Below are 20,131 nucleotides of genomic sequence, written 5' to 3' on the forward strand. Positions count from 1 at the left end.
TTGCCTATTCTCATAGTATAATACTTAGACTTTGACCTTACAGATTTTACAGTTGTAAACAAAGAAGAATATGAAGGAAAGTGAGCATTCCAAGTTGAAATAAACCTTAACCTTCAACGTTAGGATTTACATGTTCTTCAAGACAAAAAGGACTTTCTTTGGCATCTCCAAAACATAAGAATCTTTCCTCAAGCAGCTCATACAGAAAGTTATAAACCTAGTTGACAACACGTTTAAGCGAAAGCTAAATAACCAGATGCTCAGCATAATTAGCTCAAGCAGTATGTGTTAGAACCGTACTGAGGTTAATGTATAGAACTAAATAGAATAGTAAGTTTGTCAGTACCACTGTAAATTGATTAACATAGGAGCGAAGTGAGGCAACAGAAGCCTGTTAACTTCACATAAGACGTCGATGAGAACTTCGCACGAGAGGGAGTATTAGTACAAGTGCGTGCTCAGCTCTCATGTATCTGTCTAGAAGCTGATATCCTTGTGAAGGTTGACAACCTGTTCTTAGTCTGACCACAAGTGTATAAATCGAAGTAGGTTAGGACTTTGATTTGCACTTTCACGCTGCCGTGTATATTCCGCTTCTCTTGAATAAAGAGTTCTGTTGCACCAACACATACTGCAAGGCCAAGAGAAGCAACTACGCACCAACTTTCCAGTGGGATGTGAAACTGCGAATCAAGGCTACATAGAGACGTTCCACAAAGAGGGCAATCCTCCTGTTCTCGACGAACAGCGGAACAAACGAACGAGAAAACGAACTAATTAACGATCGACAAACGCGAGAAAAGCTAACGAACAGAGGATGAACAAGGAATGAAGAATAAGATCGCAGAGAGCAGCAGGGAGGGGGAAGGGTTTAGCAAGCGGCGCAGCTCCGAAGGGCCCGTGGCAAGAAGCAAATCGCCTAATCCCTCTTCAGATTCCACCCTCTTCCTCAGACTCTCATCGATGCTCGCCATGCTGCCCTCCTTGCCCATCACAATGTGAAGCCGTCACAATCTTCTCCACTAGTTGAATTTTGTTTTGTGGGGGGTCAGTTATGGAACTCGTGTCGTTGAAACAGCTCTTTCAGCGCCTCAGCAGCGGGGGACGTTTGCTGGGGCTTGATGTGGGTAGCCGCAACATAGGCTTGGCAGTATCGGATCCCAAGTGTCGCATTGCCTCGCCCCATAGGTGCGAATTTCCCTTTGTTGTTTCGCACCATGAAAATGTGCCATCATGTCGGCTGCTCTGGCTCTGCATATTGATGTTTAGGTTATACTGCTTCGGTTTTGTTAAGCCATCTGAGTAGCGTGATTGGTGATTGTCGATCTTGTGTAGTGTGATGTATCGAAGTAATACCACAACACTGAAAAACATCAGCCGGCTAGAAAGCTTGGTACATTTTCAGAACGCTATATGACTGTTTGTTTGCTTTTCCTTTTATATGATATTCCGTGTGTACGAAGAATTTGAGAAGATGACCGATAATTTTTACATTTTTGCATTTGCTCCGATTAGAGTTGAAATTTAAAGGTGTGCTTATCCTGGGGGAGTCTTTTGACAGCTATTTTTGCAGGATTAAGTAATAGTGGAAAGGATTTTGATATTGGAGTTGGAAATTCACAATTTTTTTGTATTATCAAGCTAGTTTATTTAATTTGGTTTTAATTTAGTTTTGAATTTACAACAGGTGCAAGAAATGAACATCACTGGGTTGGTGATAGGCTACCCTCTCGAATTGACTGGTTTTCAGGGAAAGCAGGTAAGATGATCATTTTTGTCTATGTTCTGAAGTTCATCAAGTCAAATCTACTGAATCTATAGTCATTTGATATGCGCATGCAGTTACTGAGCTTCAAAGAATATTTATTTTGTAACTAAATGTAAAGCTCGCGGATACATCTGTGAGCACCTTCTTGGTGTCATCGTTCTCTGGCTGAGATTTGTCGTGGAAATTGTCCAATCGCCTAGTTGGCATATAGTCGATAAGCCCTTATTTTTTGTCTCTAATGTTCTCAGTATTTGTAGGTCTTAATGAAATAACTGAGGTCTGGGCCTGGATAGACTTATTGATAATAAGTCTTCTGGGGAATCCTTGGTTTGTAGTTTTTGTCCGTCAAGTCGTCGTCAAATTCATGTTTTAGCACTAATGTTGCATGTGACTGTCACGTCGATGTCTCAAGGGTGCACAAGTGAAACTCTTCGCGAAAGAGCTTCAAATGAGCGGTCGCTTCCCAAACCTTGCCTATGTATACTGGGACGAGCGGCTTACTTCTGTGGTAATTTCCATACCTGATTCTGAATATCTACGCAATTCGAAGCTCCTTCAACACGATGTGGTGACGTTAAGGTTCCTCAGAATGCCAACGATATTCTTAGCTCTTTGCTCTTGGCCTAAATCCTAAACTCTAATATACACTACTACTTCAATATTCATTTCACCTTGATGCTTAGGAAGAACCTTGTGCTTGTGTTCATTGTGTACTACAGAAATCTAAGTCGTACCGGGCAATTTTAAGATAACTTTTGGAGGCTGTCGATTCCTAATGTTTTTTTAGGAGTGCAAGGGTTGCGAACTTAATGGGTAGATAATTATGAGTGATCAATAAAAATGTGCTTCTCATGGTTTTCAATCAAGTTCAGCTTGTCATTTCAGTTGCAATTTCTCCAGAACGTCATTTTAGATTTTATTCCTTTGAGCACTTCGTTTCCCCTAAAGTACATCCTTATAACGGAAGCTTGGTTGAGCCGCATCATTTCCTGGACCATTTTCTGTTCTGTCTTTAAGCGATGGGTCAGGCTCAGAGGGTCTCTTTTGGATATCGTGTGAGCACTAATGGAGAGCTCACCCAAGTGAGTCGGTTGGACTACTTTTTCCGCAGGCAGTGACGAATGTGATAGGGTCAATGGACATCACAGGGCGGCGAAGGAAAAACATTGTCGACAAAATGTCTGCGTTATGCATTCTCCAGGTACTGGGAGGTTTTTTCAAATCGCTGTTAGCACAATGAATAAGTTCCAAGTCATAATTTTTCTTTTATCCTTGTAAGCTTTTAAGTTTTGATATGACATGTGATCATCTGGCCATTTTTCCACTTAAACATTTTAGCTATCAGAAATCTATGGGGATATCTGATTTCCCGGTTTCTTTTGGACTGTTTCATCCATCCGTGTGAATGCTGCCTTGTGTCAGGGTTGCTTGGACAGCCTTTCAAGAATAGAGAATGGTACTCATGGTTTTGCTTCTCAACAATCGTGAAGCTAGATGATTTCGTCACCATCGATTCTGCGAGTTATTGCAAGCTTATTCAACACAAGGTGCTCAAATCAGTGAACTGGCTTTACGAAGACGACTACAAACCACGATTCCGGATTTGTGACTTGAGTGTAGCTTTAGCGTAGTTTTTTGTGTCGCACAACTGGACTTGGGTAAGCCTTGAGAAAAAAACTCGCACTCCATGAGGAATAGACTGCAGATGTCTTTCTTTATTTTTACTTGAAAACAATTTCTTTGCTTATGTTTTGCTAAAATTACGCGTCCTTGTCTTCAACAATTTGTTCAGAGAGATCTGAGGCATTGAAACAAAAAGTATATTGAAAGTTGAAAAAAGAGAGGAAAAAAAGAATGAAATCCCTACTGGTGTGTGCTTGTCCGAGAATTTGATCCAATTATAGCATGCACAATTCCCACTGAAAAGTCTCCATATTCTATTTTTTGTTTTTGAATAAAGTCAATTCACTCTATATTTGAATCTATGACCACATGTTTACTAAGTTCTAGAAGTAACTTCACAAATGTAGTTCAAATTGGAAGTCATTCATAGAGGAAAATCAATGGTCATTAATAAATTTATTTTAAGACTAAGCAGTGGCAAATTTATGAGATCCTGACACAGTGAAAAAGACAGATGTGAACAAAAGCGAGAATTGTTTTTACAATGCATTGATCTTTGGTTGGAAGGATTTCAAAACACACAAAAACAATAATAGTAGTAATAATAATAATAGCACTCTTAATACAATGCAGAAGTAAAGCTTATGGGAGATGGTAGTATTGTCTCTATTTTTGAAGGTGGGATTATATTCTTTACACTCACAATGAAATATATATATATATATATATATATATTCATACATACATACAGTAATTTCTCACATCTGTTTTAACTGGATTAGGTCCTCATGCATTAACTGCATCCTTAAAAATAGGATAGATGATGAAATGGCATGTGGGTGATGCATCAATGTTTGTTGATATTTCCATCTTCCCAAAAAAATTGCATGAAATAATGGTTTAAAAGCAGGTGTACAATGTGCAAACACGAGTAAAGTGCTCATATAGACAAATCAATGCATTTTGTTCACTGTGTTCAAAAACTTTAAAATCATCATTATAATAAAATACTATTTTTCATCTGTAACAAAAATTGAGTAAAAATTACCAATAAAATATTTTACAATTTTCTAAAATCACACAAATAATTTTAACATAATATTGGAACATTTGAAAAACCTTTGGACTAAAAAATTTAAAATAAAATTATTTTAAAGTGCATAAATAAATAAGTAAATGAAATAAAAAAATTTGGATGATATGAAAAAATAAAATTTTGGAAATTGACAAATGGCACAAGGTAGAATAAGTTTTAAGCAAACAACAAATAATTTATATTATAAAATCAAAACTTTATGATAAATCTATCCAGGTTTTTGGACATTAAACTAATCCATTGACGTTTCTAAAATACAACAATAAAAAAATGATGCACTTGTTGCTATGAATATAATTGGTATTATTTTAAAATGCGTGGTATTATTACACATACTCCAAAAAATTATTTAAATACATTACAAAAAAGATACACACCTCACATTAGCTTCTATTTTAGATTATTATAAAAAAATTGTTGAAATAATCTACTATCTCACACCTACTTTTACAAAGCTTGTATATGTAATTTTAGATCATTAGTTCACAAGTAAATTATTAGATTCATTGCTCAGATATTTTTCAAATGAAATAAATTTGAACCATAACCCTCATTGGCCCGTGTAAGTATGGAAAATTTCATTCAAGATAAATAGTTTGAATGCAAAAAATACATAATGTTTCAGCACACATTGATAACCATCAACAAAGATTTCTATTGTATGACAAACTTTCTCATTTAATTGCTCATTGGTATTGTTTTTGTATATATATATATATATATATATATATAAATTATTTAAAAACTGCTGTCTACCTTGAAAAGTAATAAATATGATTTTTTTTATTTAAATAAATTATTTTAAATGTCTTTTTTTTGTCAAGGGTTTTGATGCAGTATTTGTATTTGTGAATTGAATTTACAATCTTGTACAGTTTGCACATTGCCACCACAGGATCACAAACAAAAGTTCAGAATTTTGTTTTATTTTTAAACTGAAACTACTGGTAATGTTGTAATAATAATGTATAAACTTTAGAGTTGTGGTTTGTTTCTGTTTCACAACAAAACAATAACAATTTTGTGTTAAAAGTGAACATTAATCCTCTTTTTATTATTTATATTGTTTTTTCAACAACTAATTATATAAATTAAATTCATAAACCAACTTCTTAAATGAGATATTCTATACCATCAAAATATTTCATTTGTTTCTAGTTAGATTTATTTATAACAACATTCTTTGTTTTTTACACAACAAAAGAATGTTGATCCTACAAATGTTCACCATCTTAAGCTGAATATGCTCAAATTACTCCATCTTAGTTCTTGAATGTTAAATACTAAAAATAATACATGTTAGACAAAACACTAAAATACACAAAAATATATAGAAGTATTAATTACAATTTTTTGAAAACAAGAGTTGTTAAAGCAACATCTTCATGTTCTTAATACAACACCTCTTTGGATCCTTATGATAAAATTAGTCTATCCTTTGTTCCCCCTCCTTGTTCCTAGCCTGTGCCCTTAGTGGGCAATCCCCCAACTCCATTCCCAATGCATGTCCTATATTTTTGTTTCTATTTTATAAGAAAAGATATACAACTTTTAAAGCAATTCATGTTTCTTACTTGGAAAACCAATCCTAAACCCCAAAGCCTTAAGCCATGGATTTATACATGATGTCTACTTCAAAAGACTTGCACATTTTAAATTTCAGCTAAAGATTTTAGATTCTACATGAACACAAAACATAATCAAGTAATTCAACAATGTTTAAATTAAAAAAAGATGTATTATCTTTTAATTGCAAATAAAAAATTGCAATGCAATATCACAATGTTTTAATCACAAAACAATTTTATAAAAAACATCTTTGCTCAAGGTTACTATTGCCATTCACAATGACAAGGAACAAAAATGGAGGATGGGTGCTAGGAATGGAGATAGGAGGGTTGGAACATGGACATGGGTTAGGAATGGGGGATTGGAGATAGAGAATATGGATGGGGGTCTAAGACTAGGACAAGGATTTGAGACTAAGACAAGGATTGGAGATGAGGATAGGGATAGATTGAAGCAATTGAGAACCCAAGGGGGTGTTGCATTAACAACATGGGGGTGTTGCTTCAGGAACTTAGTCAAAAAAATTAGATATTTTTTGACACAACATTGAATTAAACAATCATTGTGAAAAACCAGACCATAAAAAAGTTGAGTCTCATTCACATTTTGAAATTAATCAATATTAAAGACAAACAAAAGGTGCCGAAATTCACATACAGCAACGCAGCACATTCATTTAATACATTTACACTTGTGCCGCACTTCTTTAACACTCCAACTTCTCCACCCATCAACACAAAGCTAACACGCCAGAAACTCCACGCAGTCGCATCAAATTCAAACACCTCAAAACACTTGGTAAAACATACTCAACCCACACCACCACCATCACACATAACCTCAAAACAATTGAAAAAAGCTACAAATTTTGTCCTGAAACCACCACCTTGGATCCACAATTGTTGGAAAAAGACCCAATGGCAAGAACCCATGTTGCCATTTCCTCTAAATCCTCAATTTATTCCCACCAGGCACAGCATGAAATTGAGCCCGGTTTTGTCGCGAGGAGGGGGGAAGAAGGGAGATGCCTTGCGTGACGAAGGAACTGGTCAAGCAGCCACCAGCTTTGCCAAGCTTTCGGAGACGGAGTCGGAGAATGGGTCCTCCTGCCCCTGCTCTTGCTCCAACTCCATCCTTGACTCGCAATTTGTTGCCTGTGGCCTCCCCACATCGGAGCCTCTACGGGGCCAAACCTACACTCTCGGATACTGTGTTGCAGTGCCGCCCTTGGGGATGGTGTGGCTGGATGTGCGCTGGTCGACAGTGTAGGCTAGACCCCCGACTGGCTGGGCTTCGTAGGTCGATGTCGGTGCTGCTGCTGCTGCTGCTGATCTAGATGTGAGATCTCGTTTCGATGCAACTTGTCGGAGCTAGTGAGTTGAGATTCGGTGTGCGATTGGAGGGTTGCATTGAAGACTTGGAGGAGAGTGTGTGGTGTGGGTGACTGGATTTTTTTTTGTGTAGATTCTGTGGGTTTGGTGTCTGTGATCTGGTGGATTTAGCTGAGTGATTGTGATTGGGATTTGGTGATTAAAATGCGTGTAGGTGTAGCAGTTTGAGTGTGAAGGTGTGAGGCTTTGGGACACTGGTGGTGCGACGTGGAGATATGGAGGAGGTGTATGAGGCTCATGACTCTCGGGCGGGTTTTGTTGAAGATAGGCTGCAGCATGATGCGGAAGAGTCGTTTATTGTGAAAGGAGTGCATTTTTCGGAGTCGGAAGATGACTTCGATCCATCTTCTAAGCTTGAAAGCAAATACCGTCGGATGTCGTCCAACCCGAGGGATGAGTTAGTGCAGTTTCGGTCCGGGTTGGCATGGCTAGGGCTCGACCAGTCCACCATCTTCAGCGTCATATGGTCGCGGATCCTCTTCGTCTTGCTTGCTGTCGTGGTTCCTATTTTCAACTTCAACTTTGTTTCGTGCGACACTTGTGACGAGAGCCGGAAACATCCGTTTGAGAAGCTGGTGCAAGCCTCGGAGACTGTGCTTGCCACCGTCTCATTTCTCACTCTCTCCCACATCCTCCGCAGATTCGGATTACGAAGAACGCTTCTCCTGGATAAGATTGTGAAGGAGCCCTCTGAAGTACAGGAAGGATTTCAAGTCAAGCTTAAAACTGCCTTTTCACTGCTTGCGTGGATGCTGCTGCCAACGTTTCTTGTGGAGTTAGGGCACAGAGCCTGGTGGTACTACTGCGTGACCATCGACATTCCATTCCTCGCAGATGTCCCCAAGATCAATGCAATCCTCTTGTTTGCATCGATCCTCTCATGGTTGTACAGAACCAGCGTCTTCCTCTTCATGTGCGTCCTCTTCAGACTCATGTGCTCCCTCCAAATCCTCAGGCTCAGGGCTTACAACAAACTCTTGGAGTTGACCTCCGAGGTGTCCATTATCCTCAAAGAGCACATGAAGATCCGCAACCAGCTCACAACTATCAGCCACAGGTTCCGTGTGTTCCTCATCCTCGCACTTTTTACCATCATTTTCAGCCAATTGAGCTCCCTCTTTCAGATCCTGTTATCTGCCAAGTCGATCAGCTTCTTCCGCGCTGGAGACCTGGCCGTCTGCTCGCTGGTGCAACTCACAGGCTTGGTGCTGTGTCTGCAAGGAGCAGCAAAAATCACCCATAAAGCACAGCACATTGTGGCCAGTGTAAGCAGATGGCATGCTCTTGCGACTTGTAGCCCGAGCGTTATCATAGAACCCACTGAGAGTAATCGCCGAACTTCCATGTATGGCCCTGCACATCCGCTACTGCACAACAGGGGCAATAGCTCTGAGGATTTGGAGGCCTCCACCAGGGATTTATTATTTCAGGAGACGCTGTCGCATGACTTGGAAGCGTTCCAAAAGAGGCAGGCACTGGTTACGTATTTGCAGCATACTCGTGCCGGGATATCTTTATACGGATTTGTGCTGGACAGAGGGTTTCTGTACATGATCTTTGTCATCACCTTCACTTCGACGCTTTTTGTGCTTGGGAAGACCATCCTGGCTTGAGTAGTCAGTCAAGATGGTTTACGGTTTTAGTTGTTGGATTTGAGACTATGGTTTGGTTCAAGGACAGTGCATTTGCGGCTGTGCTCGGGTTCAGGTAATTTTAGTGTAGATACGAGGAAGCTTTGATATGTGGCAACCATGTGCATGGAGTAAGTGTCTCCAACTACTACACAGTTTGGGTCATCTTTGCTTATTGGGGGCAGACGAGGGGAAACTGATATTAATAGTGAGCTGACGAACAAAAATCTAATACCCTGTTCGTATTAAGTCTTGGACTTCGTCAGGATATTGCTCAATGGGAAAGAGGCTTCGAAGTTGTGAGATTAAGTGTCGAACTCATTTTTACCGCACTACGTACCTGGTACAAGAGATGAATCAAGTACATTTGTTCGTAATACCTGCTTCATGCACTGGTTCACAAGACGGTAGTAAGATGTAATCATGAGGGAATTACAAAGGAAGAGCCAGAAGGATTAGAGCGCGCAAGGACCAACTTTGCATGGCTATTTCTCTAACGACTTTCACACGCGTGACAAATCAATTGAAAACATAAAAGAGAAAAGTAGTCTTATCCTGTCAGACATCGTGCACACAGGATAGCCTTTAAAAAGTAAGCACGAGGGAATAAGTCCCGGCTATTGTACAAGTGACCGTTGCCGTTGCAAATGAGCGACCTGTATGGAAGCCTCAATTCTATCAATCCATTACAAAACCGGTGTTCAACAGGTCCAGATTACCGCACTGAACTGTGTCAAAACTGGATAAATTCCAGTGAACAGGAAAACTCAACTTCTTTTTCCACGAAGAGGTTCCTCTCGACAGTGCAGACGAGTGTATTTGCCTCTCCGAATTGCCAAACAATCTTCATTTACAGACACCCAGTGCTAACCTACACTTTTGCACCCCCAATATCCTTCGTATTAACCCTTCAAGGAGAGCTTTTGGCGTAGGACGTCCATGATAGAACCAAAGTCATCTGCCACCGAGATAGGAGGGTTGGCAAACTGGCTAGTTATATCTGGCAATTCACTAGAGTGATACTCTACTTTAGATTGAGTAAACTTAAGCCCATGAGCAGTGCTAACGACTACGGTCCTATCATGGGGACCAATAACACCACTAGCCCTCAGTTTCTGAAGAGCGACTAAAGCGACTCCTGTGTGTGGACACGTAAACATTCCAGACTTGTCTGCCTGGGCACAGACATCCATAATCTCTTGCTCCGTTGCTTCCTCCACAATGCCATCACACTGGTTTAGAGCATAGATGGCTCTGTCAATAGAAACAGGGTCACCGATCTGAATAGCTGATGCAAATGTCGGGAGTGCTTTGACAGCTTTAAAATTTTCCCAGCCGTCCTTGTAAGCCCTGTAAAGTGGGTTAGCATTATGCGCCTGAGCACAGACCAGTCGGGGCATTCTGTCCACCAAGCCCAACTCCTTGCACATGTAAAAGCCCTTGTAGAAGGCGTAAATATTCCCAAGGTTACCTCCAGGAACGATGACCCAGTCTGGCACTTCCCAATCAAATTGCTGTAGAATTTCAATGGCTGCAGTTTTTTGGCCCTCCAGACGAAGACTGTTAAGAGAATTAGCGAGGTAAATGGGAAGCTCTGAGGTCACCTCCCTGATAAGCCGCATGCACCCATCGAAATCTGTATCCATGCTCAGCACCAAAGCTCCATTTGCAATGGGCTGGACTAATTGGGCAATAGAAATCTTATTTGCCGGAAGAAAGACAATGGCTGGAATTCCTGCAGCAGCGCAGTAAGCTGAAAGAGCTGCAGAGGTGTCTCCAGTAGAAGCACAACCCACACCCAGTAGAGGCTTGCCCAATCTCCTCAGCCTGTTCACTTGGGAAACTAACACGGTCATTCCAAGGTCCTTGAACGAGCCGGTGTGGCTAATACCGCAGTGCTTAACCCACAAATCAGTCATCTCCAATTCCTGCAAAACCGTTTCAAAGTCATGTAATTAATAACTGCTCGTTAAAAATAAGTGAGATTGCTGCGAACTTACAATGGGGATGCTGATTCCATTCGCATAAAGGTCAGCTAGAGAATCAAATTCACAGAAAACTCAGAAGCCACGACCATGATAGAAGACATGATCAAGTATTCTAAAAAAAAAAAAAAAAAAAGAAGGAAAAGGCAAAACGACAATCCGCAGGCTTCAAGGAGAAAATCCAAGTAGACTAATGCAAGCATTCCAATTATTATGCATCTCTTTCAAACTTTCTCGCTCTCACACACACAGTAAATAGCCAAGTGAACAGTGCTAACTGCTGAGTACGAAAAGCACCAAGTAAACTCATAACAGCAACACAAACCAACCGCCCACAGCTTGCCAAGTTTCAACGCCAAAAGTTTTCCAGATCCTTGAGGACGTTGCTGAATTTCCTAACGCGATTCTGGTCGACTATAAAGAAGAACACTTGACATGCTCTCAAAATACTCTAAACAAGCTCAGAAACGAACACTCCAAGTTTCGGATTAGTAGGAAGAACGGCCGATATAGCCAAACTAGGGTCAAATCCGTAAACGAACAAGCACAACTAGAAGAGCGTATCCATTCCGAAATAACCTAACACCAAATCCGACATTCCGGAATTCAAAAACTCAGTTTGCAACAAGTCGTCCATTGGGATGTAAGAACCTCTTTGCCAAAGCGCTCTGCCCAGAACAAGTTGGAGTTGCCCTCAAACACACTAACGATGTCGTCGTCATCAATCTCGGGCAACACCCACTCCTTCTTGCTCCACACACCAGACCCATACGGCCAAGTGGTCTTCCCCACTCGCGAATCAAACAATTTCCTCCAGTAGGCGCCATCTCCCGCTTTCTTCAGAGCCTCCATGTCATGCTGCACATCAAGCAAGGCCCCCGTCTTGCTCCTGTAAATCACCTCGTCCAGGGAATACGACTCGTCGGACTCCATCCCAGGCGTGAACGGCACATACTTGGCCGAGAATGTGGTCGGCGAGCTGCCCGCGCACTGCCGCCGCGCCTCTTCCTTGATATTCTCATTCCTGCCCTTCTTCGGCGACATGGGTCCGTTGCTCGACGAATTCGGCTTGGCAGAATCCGTGGCTACCTCTTCCAGCGACACAGCGGTAGCCCCAGCCACATTGTCAGCCACTTCCTGCGACGAAGGCAATGCATCTGCTCTCACCACCCCCACACCTCGCCTCCCACTGCTACTCACCACCATCCTGGCAGCAGCTACACTCGAATCCTTGCGAAGGGACACCTGCAAGTGCAATCCCTCGCATTCTGCAATCCTCGACGTCTTGATGCCCTTCGCAACCCCCAAGTTAACTCCCACGCCGCTTGAGACCGCCACCGCTGCCGCGCCCACCATTGTGACAACAAGATGGGATGATTGTAATGGAAATATAATGTGGGGCACACCGGATCGAGGGGGAGAGGGAGATTAGAGACAGACAGACAGAGGAATGAGAGGATGGAAGAGCAGCAGAAAGATTGAAAGGAAGAAAGAAACTCTCTGTCTCAGTCTCTAGCAGTCTCTCACTCACTCGGTGGGGAGCTCTCTCTCTCTCACTCGGCCGAAAAGGGTCCCCTCCAGTGGCCATGGCTAATAAAACGAAAAGCCCTTGCGGCCAGGAATACCGGGGGAATCACGGACGCTTGGGGAAATCTCGGGGGGACCTGCGCAATGTGAACTGGAGGCCAGGAAGCGTCACCCCCGGAGATCGAGCCTCAATGGAATTGTGTTAATTCGAAGAAAATTCCATCTGGCCCATCAAATCTGCTCCTTTGGTGGAAATCCCATCCTGATTTTAGCTTTTTCCAAAGCCAATTTGGATAAATTATATTTTCGAATACGTTTTACTATTCATTCATCTTCTTTGGGTCCAATATGGATGGATGAATATATGGATGAATCTGAAATTAAAGATGAAAAAATGTTACATTTATCACTTCCATTAACTTTACTAAAATAGTTAAATAAATAAATTAAAAGAATTAAATATCATTTGAATTTAATATCATTTAAATATTTAAATATATATATATATTTTTATTTTTTATTTTATTTTTATAAATTTAAATAAATAAATAATATATATATTTATATATATACATATATAAATGTATATATACAAGAAAATATTAAATCAACCTCACTTGACATTATTTTGATCCATCCATTATCAAATTAAATAGAAACTACATCACTATTTAATGATAGCAATATTGGTATGAATATTAAATTAAAAAGTAGTTTGGCAAGGTACAACATTTCATAATAAATATCATTGGCTTTGCAATTGGGTTCATCATGGATATTTGTTTTACAAAAGATATTTTACCAAGAATGTTTTATCAATGTCTTTTGCATTGTTTGTTGCAACATTGCTCACAATACTATTGGCGCTTGATGCAATTGAATACAATCTAAACATACCTTGTATCACAAATATACATATGTACTCTAGTAAATATCTATATAATTAGGTAGAAGTAGATAAAAGTAGATAAAAGTAGATTAATTTTATAATATCTTTTAGAGAAGCTTCTTAGAAGCTCTATAGACATTGCTTTGACTTTATATGTATTTGTAGTTGATTGGCAAGTTAGAAACTTGATCAACAAGTTAACCACATGTTGGTAGCTTATGAAACAAGTTAAGTATATGGCCCACATATAAAAAACTTGCCTTGCAAATTAAGATATGTATCTTATAAATTCAACATGTTTTGGAGGTCCTATAGGACATCTCTATGTAGCTCCTAGTTAAGAGTATATATGGAAGCAAGAGTGAAGCCTTCTTCATTCTTGTCAATGCCTTTCTAGTCCTTAGTCATGTTTCAAGACTTTTTAGTCTTCTTATTTTTGGCAATAGCCATTCTAGTTTAATATTATATTATCTTTGAGTGACTTTTTAGTCCTTTTCAGTGATATAAGAGTATATTGAGGATTTCTTTCTAAAAGATTCATGTCCTTGACACCTTACAATATAGCATTCAATATTCAAATCCTCAGTTTGAGTCTAAACAATAGTATCAAGATTGCACAATGTAACACTTGGATATATAAATTTCAAAAAGAAAAAAAAACTAATATTAAAAATATATTTTTTATACCATGATGAAAATAATGATAAGAGTTTGAGTGTTACAAAGACATTGTAATTATCTAATAGACATCTTAATTAAGTAAAATACATAATAAACCAATAATTGACATATTGACTCATTATCTCGCTACATCATATGATCTTCACCACTTATCTCTACTTTAGACCATAGTACTATGCAAAAAGATCATACTCTTATATTAAAAAGAGTTACAAAATCAATTCAATGTTTTTAGATTTATAAAAAACAAAAAAAGGAATAAAATTATAAAAGAAAATATGTATTATATATATATATATATATATATATATATATGTACTTTAATAATTATCTAGATAATATGAATAAGTAGAAATAGGTAAAAGTAGATTAATTTGATAATATCTTGGAGAAAAGCTTTTAGAAGCTTCATAGACACAATTTCATCTTTATATGTGTCTATAGGTGATTGATAGGTTGAACATTTGGCTAATATGTTAGTTACATATCACACTTGTTAGTAGCTTGAAGTACAAGCTAATAATGTGGTGTATATATAAGAAACTTGTCTTGCAAGTTAAGACATATGTCTTGCAAATTGGACACATGTTGGAACTCCTATGGAATGTTGTCATGTAGCTTCTATTTAGATACTATATGTGAGTCACATAATTGACTCATTAGTTATTTTAGTACAAAAAATAAACACTTATGGTATCCAAATTCACTCATTAGAGAATAGATATAGGAATAAGAGATAAATAATAATTAATAAGATGTAGTGGCTAGAATAGGTCTTTTATAATATTCTTTGAGAAAGAATTTAAAAATAAATAATTGATTCTTAATTGAGCCAATGTAGATTTACAATGTCTTTTATAATAGATCTATTCCATTATAAATTAAATAAATTAGAGGGTGAGTGTAAATTCAAAGTAGTGAATTCAAAAAATAAAATAAAAAATAGAAAAAAAATGTTGACAACTAATAGAAGAGAGTAGGAAGAGAAAAGTAATTATAGAAGGAAAAATAGAGAAAGAAAGAAAAAAGCAAATAGAACTTTGTTGGAATAGAGAAAGTTGATTCAAGAAAGCATTAGACTTTTGATTGTCAGTAATTGCTTAATCAAGTCTTAAAATAAGAAAGTACCAAGTTTATTTATAAAACTATTTCTATAGGAGTAATTACATCAATACATAAGCTCTAAATGCCAAAGAACATCCAATATGTTATAAAAATATTCTAAATCCTTATATATCTTTAAGGTGAATTTTTTCCAAACTTCAATAGGTCATATTTCACAATTTAACTATTCAAAAAAACTAAAATTTTACATGAAGTATTGATATATTTAAAACAACTACAAAAACAAATTTTAGTTACAAATTTATTACGGATCTTGAAATATTGCCAAAATCCTAACAATAGCTTTAAATCCTTTCTTATATATATCTACGTGTAATTTTCTTTATATCTCACAAATTAAGTATTCAATTACTATAAAATTTTGATATATACCTTTTTAACCTAATAACTTACACTTTCAAAAACTTTGAGCCAAAAATTCATTTGAAAACTCAAGATATGGCTTTAATCATTATTATCAATAAAATGACTCACTTTTTGCCTTCAAATTACATGTGTTGTCTTCAATGCTCTATAATTTCTTTATAAAAACTCCAAATGTAGTAATTCTTTTACAAAAGACAATGATCTTAAAATCATTCTTGTGATTGCATCTCTCAATCTCCAAAAGCTTCCATATAATTTTTTATATCCTCAAAAGAACAACAATACATCTTAAAAGACGCCTTAATTTTAAATGGCTATAACTTCTTTACTTTAACTTCAAATCCTCTAAATTTTTTATACTAATTATTGTCTAAATTCTAAACCATAGAACCCTTAATTTTGATTTTTGAATACTTCTTTTGAAGTCACCAAAATCCTTATTATGGTTGGAGGTAGCTTATTGAAAGCCTATTGGGTATGGCCTTCAACCAATAGAATGAAGACCTTCATTCCTAGCCTTCATCCATCCATATCTTGCTTTTATTTCTCCAAATAAGCTTCTTAGTAGTTTGGATCTTCATTTTTGAGCTTCTATCTTTTCTAAAATTTATATTAAGTATCTAAATCCTATATAACTTAAATACTATAATAAAAATAAGTAAATTTTAAAATATTTTTTTTACATCAACTTTCTTTAAATTAACCTATTAATCATTCTTATATACATCAAGACTTATAAACATATTATATATTTTAATTAACTTTTACATACTATAAGCAATTGCAATATGACATCTATGTCCTTCAAATCTATACATCTTCTTATATGTGCCACATTGTTGTCAAGAGTGATTTATAATCTAAAAATATATAAGATATTTATCTGTAGAGAGTTTAACTTTAACTAATTGGCTAAGCTCTAATAAATTTTTTATTCCCCATTTAAATTATATACAAAGTCTTGGCTTACAAAACCTCTTTTCTTTATATAAAATGCCTAAATTGTAGCAAAATCCTTTAAAACATATTTTTCTTGCAAAAGATTTTTTTTTCTTGAATTTTAAAAATTCATATCTCTTGATCCAACTATTTAGTTTCTCTCAAATTTTTATATAACCTAGCTATTATCCTTAAGCTTTATTATAAAAAATAAATTGTAAAATCACTACTAATCTTTTAGCATCTTAGAAATCCTAGCGGGTGCTCTAAATCCTAACTTATAAGTACTTGAGCACTATTTTCTTTATATCTCAAAAATTCAAAACTTAAATACTACAAAATTTATGCATAAAATTTATTAACGTAATTACACACATTCTAGAAAATTTTGAGTCAAAAACTTATCAAATTGCTCAAGATATAGTTCAAAATACAACTATTAGTAAATCAGGTCACTTACTTCTTTTAGATTACAAGCACTAACTTCAACATCCAATATCTCCTTTATTTCAACTTAAAATCTATTAAAAAATATGTTAAAAATATAGCTAAGAAAGTGCTCTCTCTAATCCTAGTTTTTGGTCTTTTATTGCATTCTGTATATATGCATTATGTCTAAAAGATTGATAGTAGGTACAAAATCAGCACCTTAACTTTGAGCGTCCATATCTCTTTTATATAAACTCCAAATCACACAATTTATACCAAAACCATAGCCAAAAATCTAAACTTGCTGATCCTAGCCTCCAAAGCTTGAATGACTTCGAAAGAATAAGCCTAATTCCTAGTAAGGCCTCAAGCAACCTCCTTGAAGCCTATTGGATATGATTTTTGGCCAATAGGAATGGAGATTTTCATCATCCATCTCTATTCATTCATGTAGATGCCCTAACTTCTCTTTTTGCTTCCAAGATCTGTCTCCAATCTTTTATCTAATAAGATTTACATAATATATGTCCTAAACATCAAATAAAAGAAACAAAATAAGACTTCAAGGATAACCAATGTCTAATAGAGATGACTTTAAACATGTAAAAGTTAATATCAACCAAAATTAATCTTAAAAGCTACTATTAAAAGAAAATAAAGTTATGTAAATTCTAATAGTAGTACTTTTGAATAACCTTCTTTTAATGTAATAATCTAACTACATTCTTTAATTAATTAAAATCCACTAACATGGCTTTTACCATGTTACTTAGTAAATTATATATCAAATATATAAATACAATATTTTCATATGGTAGTCAAATTACAATACAACAATATATTACTCTTCTTTGTCTTCTTGAGATTTCTTTAAATCACTCATAGGTTCTTTTACTTCATATTCTTAGTCCAAATATTAAATAAAAATTCTTCAAGGTCTTTTATTTTGAACCATCTATCTCTTCCATTGAAGGCCTTTATTTTCTTTCTTCCTACTAGAATTCTAATGATAGCTCCATTTAACTCATGTAAGGTATATGTGATATTATCATAGATTATAACTACCACATATGGTCTAAATCATTTTTTTGTAAATTTCTTTATAATACTAAACTGATGTTCAAAGCTGTTATCATAAACTAAAATCCAATCTTCAATCTCTATAGGCTTAGGCTCCAATCTATAAATTTTATCTAATCTTTCTTTATTTTTTAATCTTATATTTTTTTTAAACTTTTAATTGTAAATTATAGGTTTTTAAGTAACCTTCTCAACTATTAGATTTGAAGTTTTAATAATCTTTTTCTATTAATGTCATCTTTTTAATATAGAAAAATCCATGTAAGATAGGTTTTTTTAGCTGGTATCATAAGTTTTCATCCTAATATTAACTCTATAGACATATAATCAGTGGTAATATTTTGAGTAGTTCTATGAACATATAAAGCAAATAAAAGTAGTTTAGGCTATTGAATTGGCTTATCCTTACATGCCTTAACCAATGCATAAATGATAGGAGGATAATCCCTCTCTCTTTCCATTGGCTTTAGAATTATAAGAAGTACTCAACTTGAGCTAAACTCCATACTTATTAAAAAATTCTCTTACTTCAACAACATCCAATTGTCTTCTATTGTAACTCTCATCCTCTCAATGCTACCATATCTACTAAAGATATCTCATAATATAAATTTGCATATTGCTTCTATGGTCTTGGTTCTCAAAGCCATCTCTTTAATATAATTTAATAGCTCTTCTCTTAACAAAATTAAGTATTTTGTAGTCTAAAGTCTTAATAGCATAGCTATCAAATCAATTATTTATTAGAAATGTATAAGAAGTGGATAAGTAGTATATAATCCATCTCTAAACCTAACCTTAGACTATATTTGATACTTTGTACATAAGCTCACAAAGTCTTTTATATCCTTATATAAGCCCTTCTACCAATACCTTTACTTAAACTTGGTATATGTGGCCCAAATTCTTGTATATCTTATCCAAAGTATATATAGGATTGATATTTAATATCTTTAAAGATTTTATCTATCCATCTTTTTTATTTTTTTATTTTCTTCAAATAAATTCTAATATCCATTAATTTGTTTTGTTACAAATCTTCATAATTGTTTTAAATTTCATAACTTGAATCCATTCCATTAGCTTTAGATAACATATTTGCCACCAAGTTCTCTTTACTAATAATGTGTACTAAAAAAAGATTCAATATTTTTATGTAGCTTATTCATCTTGGCATAGCAATATTTGAAATATTATAATTAATTATTATTTTAAGTAATAGTAAATAATCTATTTTTAAAACCATACTTACTCCAATCAAATAATTCTTCTTAGCCTTTAGAATGGTGAGTACTCTCCAAAGTTTTTTTTTACGTTGTAAATAAGTCTTTTACCTCTTTGTAAGAAACTTGACTCCGAATCTTATAGCAAATTTTTTCTCTTCCACATCATCTTGTGTAATAGCCCGTCCAATTGCTATAGAACTTATATCTATTATTACAACCAGTGGTCTTCCACATTGATAATCTACTTGCTTAAATACATGTGGTGAATTTAACATCTTTTTTAGACTTTCTATAGCTATCTTTTATTCTTCTTTTCAAACAAATCTCTTATCTTTTTTTAATAACTTATATAATAGCTTTGAGATATGAACAAAGTGAGGCATCCAAACGTGATAGAATATACATGCCCTTAAAAAACTTTTGATTTTTATAAATTTTTTATAAGCCTTCATTTTAAATATAACATTAATTTTATCAAGATTTGATTTCCTATTATATCTGCCACACATACATCCTATGATTAGAATTTTATCAACTCCAAAGTTTAATTTTTTCAAAGATAATGTGAGATTAAGTGACTTCAAACTTTTTAATATCTTAGCCACATTTTCAATATGCTTCTTGATAATTTTTGTGAAACCTTCAACTTCCATAGTCTCATCCTTATCTTCTATCTTATTTCCTTTTAAAGATATGTCATCTTAAAATGAAATTATTTTTTGAAGTACAAATTCTTTCAGTATTTAGTTCATAGCATTTTGCATATAAGCCACTGGATTAGTTGCACCTTGATGTAAGACTCGCAT

At 35.7% G+C, this 20,131-nt stretch overlaps 3 protein-coding genes across 4 annotated transcripts; 2 read left to right on the plus strand and 1 right to left on the minus strand.

Annotated features, from left to right (window-relative positions):
• The first annotated feature begins 945 nt into the window (after window positions 1-945).
• On the plus strand, window positions 946-3,528 carry LOC112276365 (uncharacterized). Its single transcript, XM_024507612.3, has 6 exons — window positions 946-1,188; window positions 1,336-1,393; window positions 1,688-1,759; window positions 2,181-2,276; window positions 2,880-2,969; window positions 3,191-3,528. The coding sequence occupies exons 1-6, from the start codon at window positions 1,055-1,057 to the stop codon at window positions 3,254-3,256; spliced, it is 516 nt and encodes a 171-aa protein (XP_024363380.1). The 5' UTR covers window positions 946-1,054; the 3' UTR covers window positions 3,257-3,528.
• A 3,648-nt stretch (window positions 3,529-7,176) lies between these two features.
• LOC112276589 (uncharacterized) lies at window positions 7,177-9,455 on the plus strand. Of its 2 annotated transcripts, none has more exons than XM_024508008.3 (2): window positions 7,177-7,394; window positions 7,602-9,455. In XM_024508008.3, exon 2 carries the CDS (start codon window positions 7,663-7,665, stop codon window positions 9,058-9,060), a length of 1,398 nt encoding a protein of 465 aa, XP_024363776.1. In that variant the 5' UTR covers window positions 7,177-7,394; window positions 7,602-7,662; the 3' UTR covers window positions 9,061-9,455. The 2 variants fall into 2 exon arrangements, with proteins under 2 accessions (XP_024363776.1, XP_024363777.1); XM_024508009.3 differs by having other exon boundaries at window positions 7,182-7,394; window positions 7,611-9,455.
• Window positions 9,456-9,713: 258 nt separating this feature from the next.
• On the minus strand, window positions 9,714-12,616 carry LOC112276588 (threonine synthase, chloroplastic). The gene is made up of 2 exons (XM_024508007.3): window positions 11,715-12,616; window positions 9,714-11,006 (listed from the first exon to the last, which is right to left on the minus strand). The coding sequence occupies exons 1-2, from the start codon at window positions 12,417-12,419 to the stop codon at window positions 9,981-9,983; spliced, it is 1,731 nt and encodes a 576-aa protein (XP_024363775.1). The 5' UTR covers window positions 12,420-12,616; the 3' UTR covers window positions 9,714-9,980.
• Between the last annotated feature and the right edge of the window lie 7,515 nt (window positions 12,617-20,131).

This window comes from Physcomitrium patens, chromosome 24, assembly GCF_059467195.1.
Source record: "Physcomitrium patens ecotype Gransden chromosome 24, ASM5946719v1, whole genome shotgun sequence".
NCBI classification, from domain to species: domain Eukaryota; kingdom Viridiplantae; phylum Streptophyta; class Bryopsida; order Funariales; family Funariaceae; genus Physcomitrium; species Physcomitrium patens.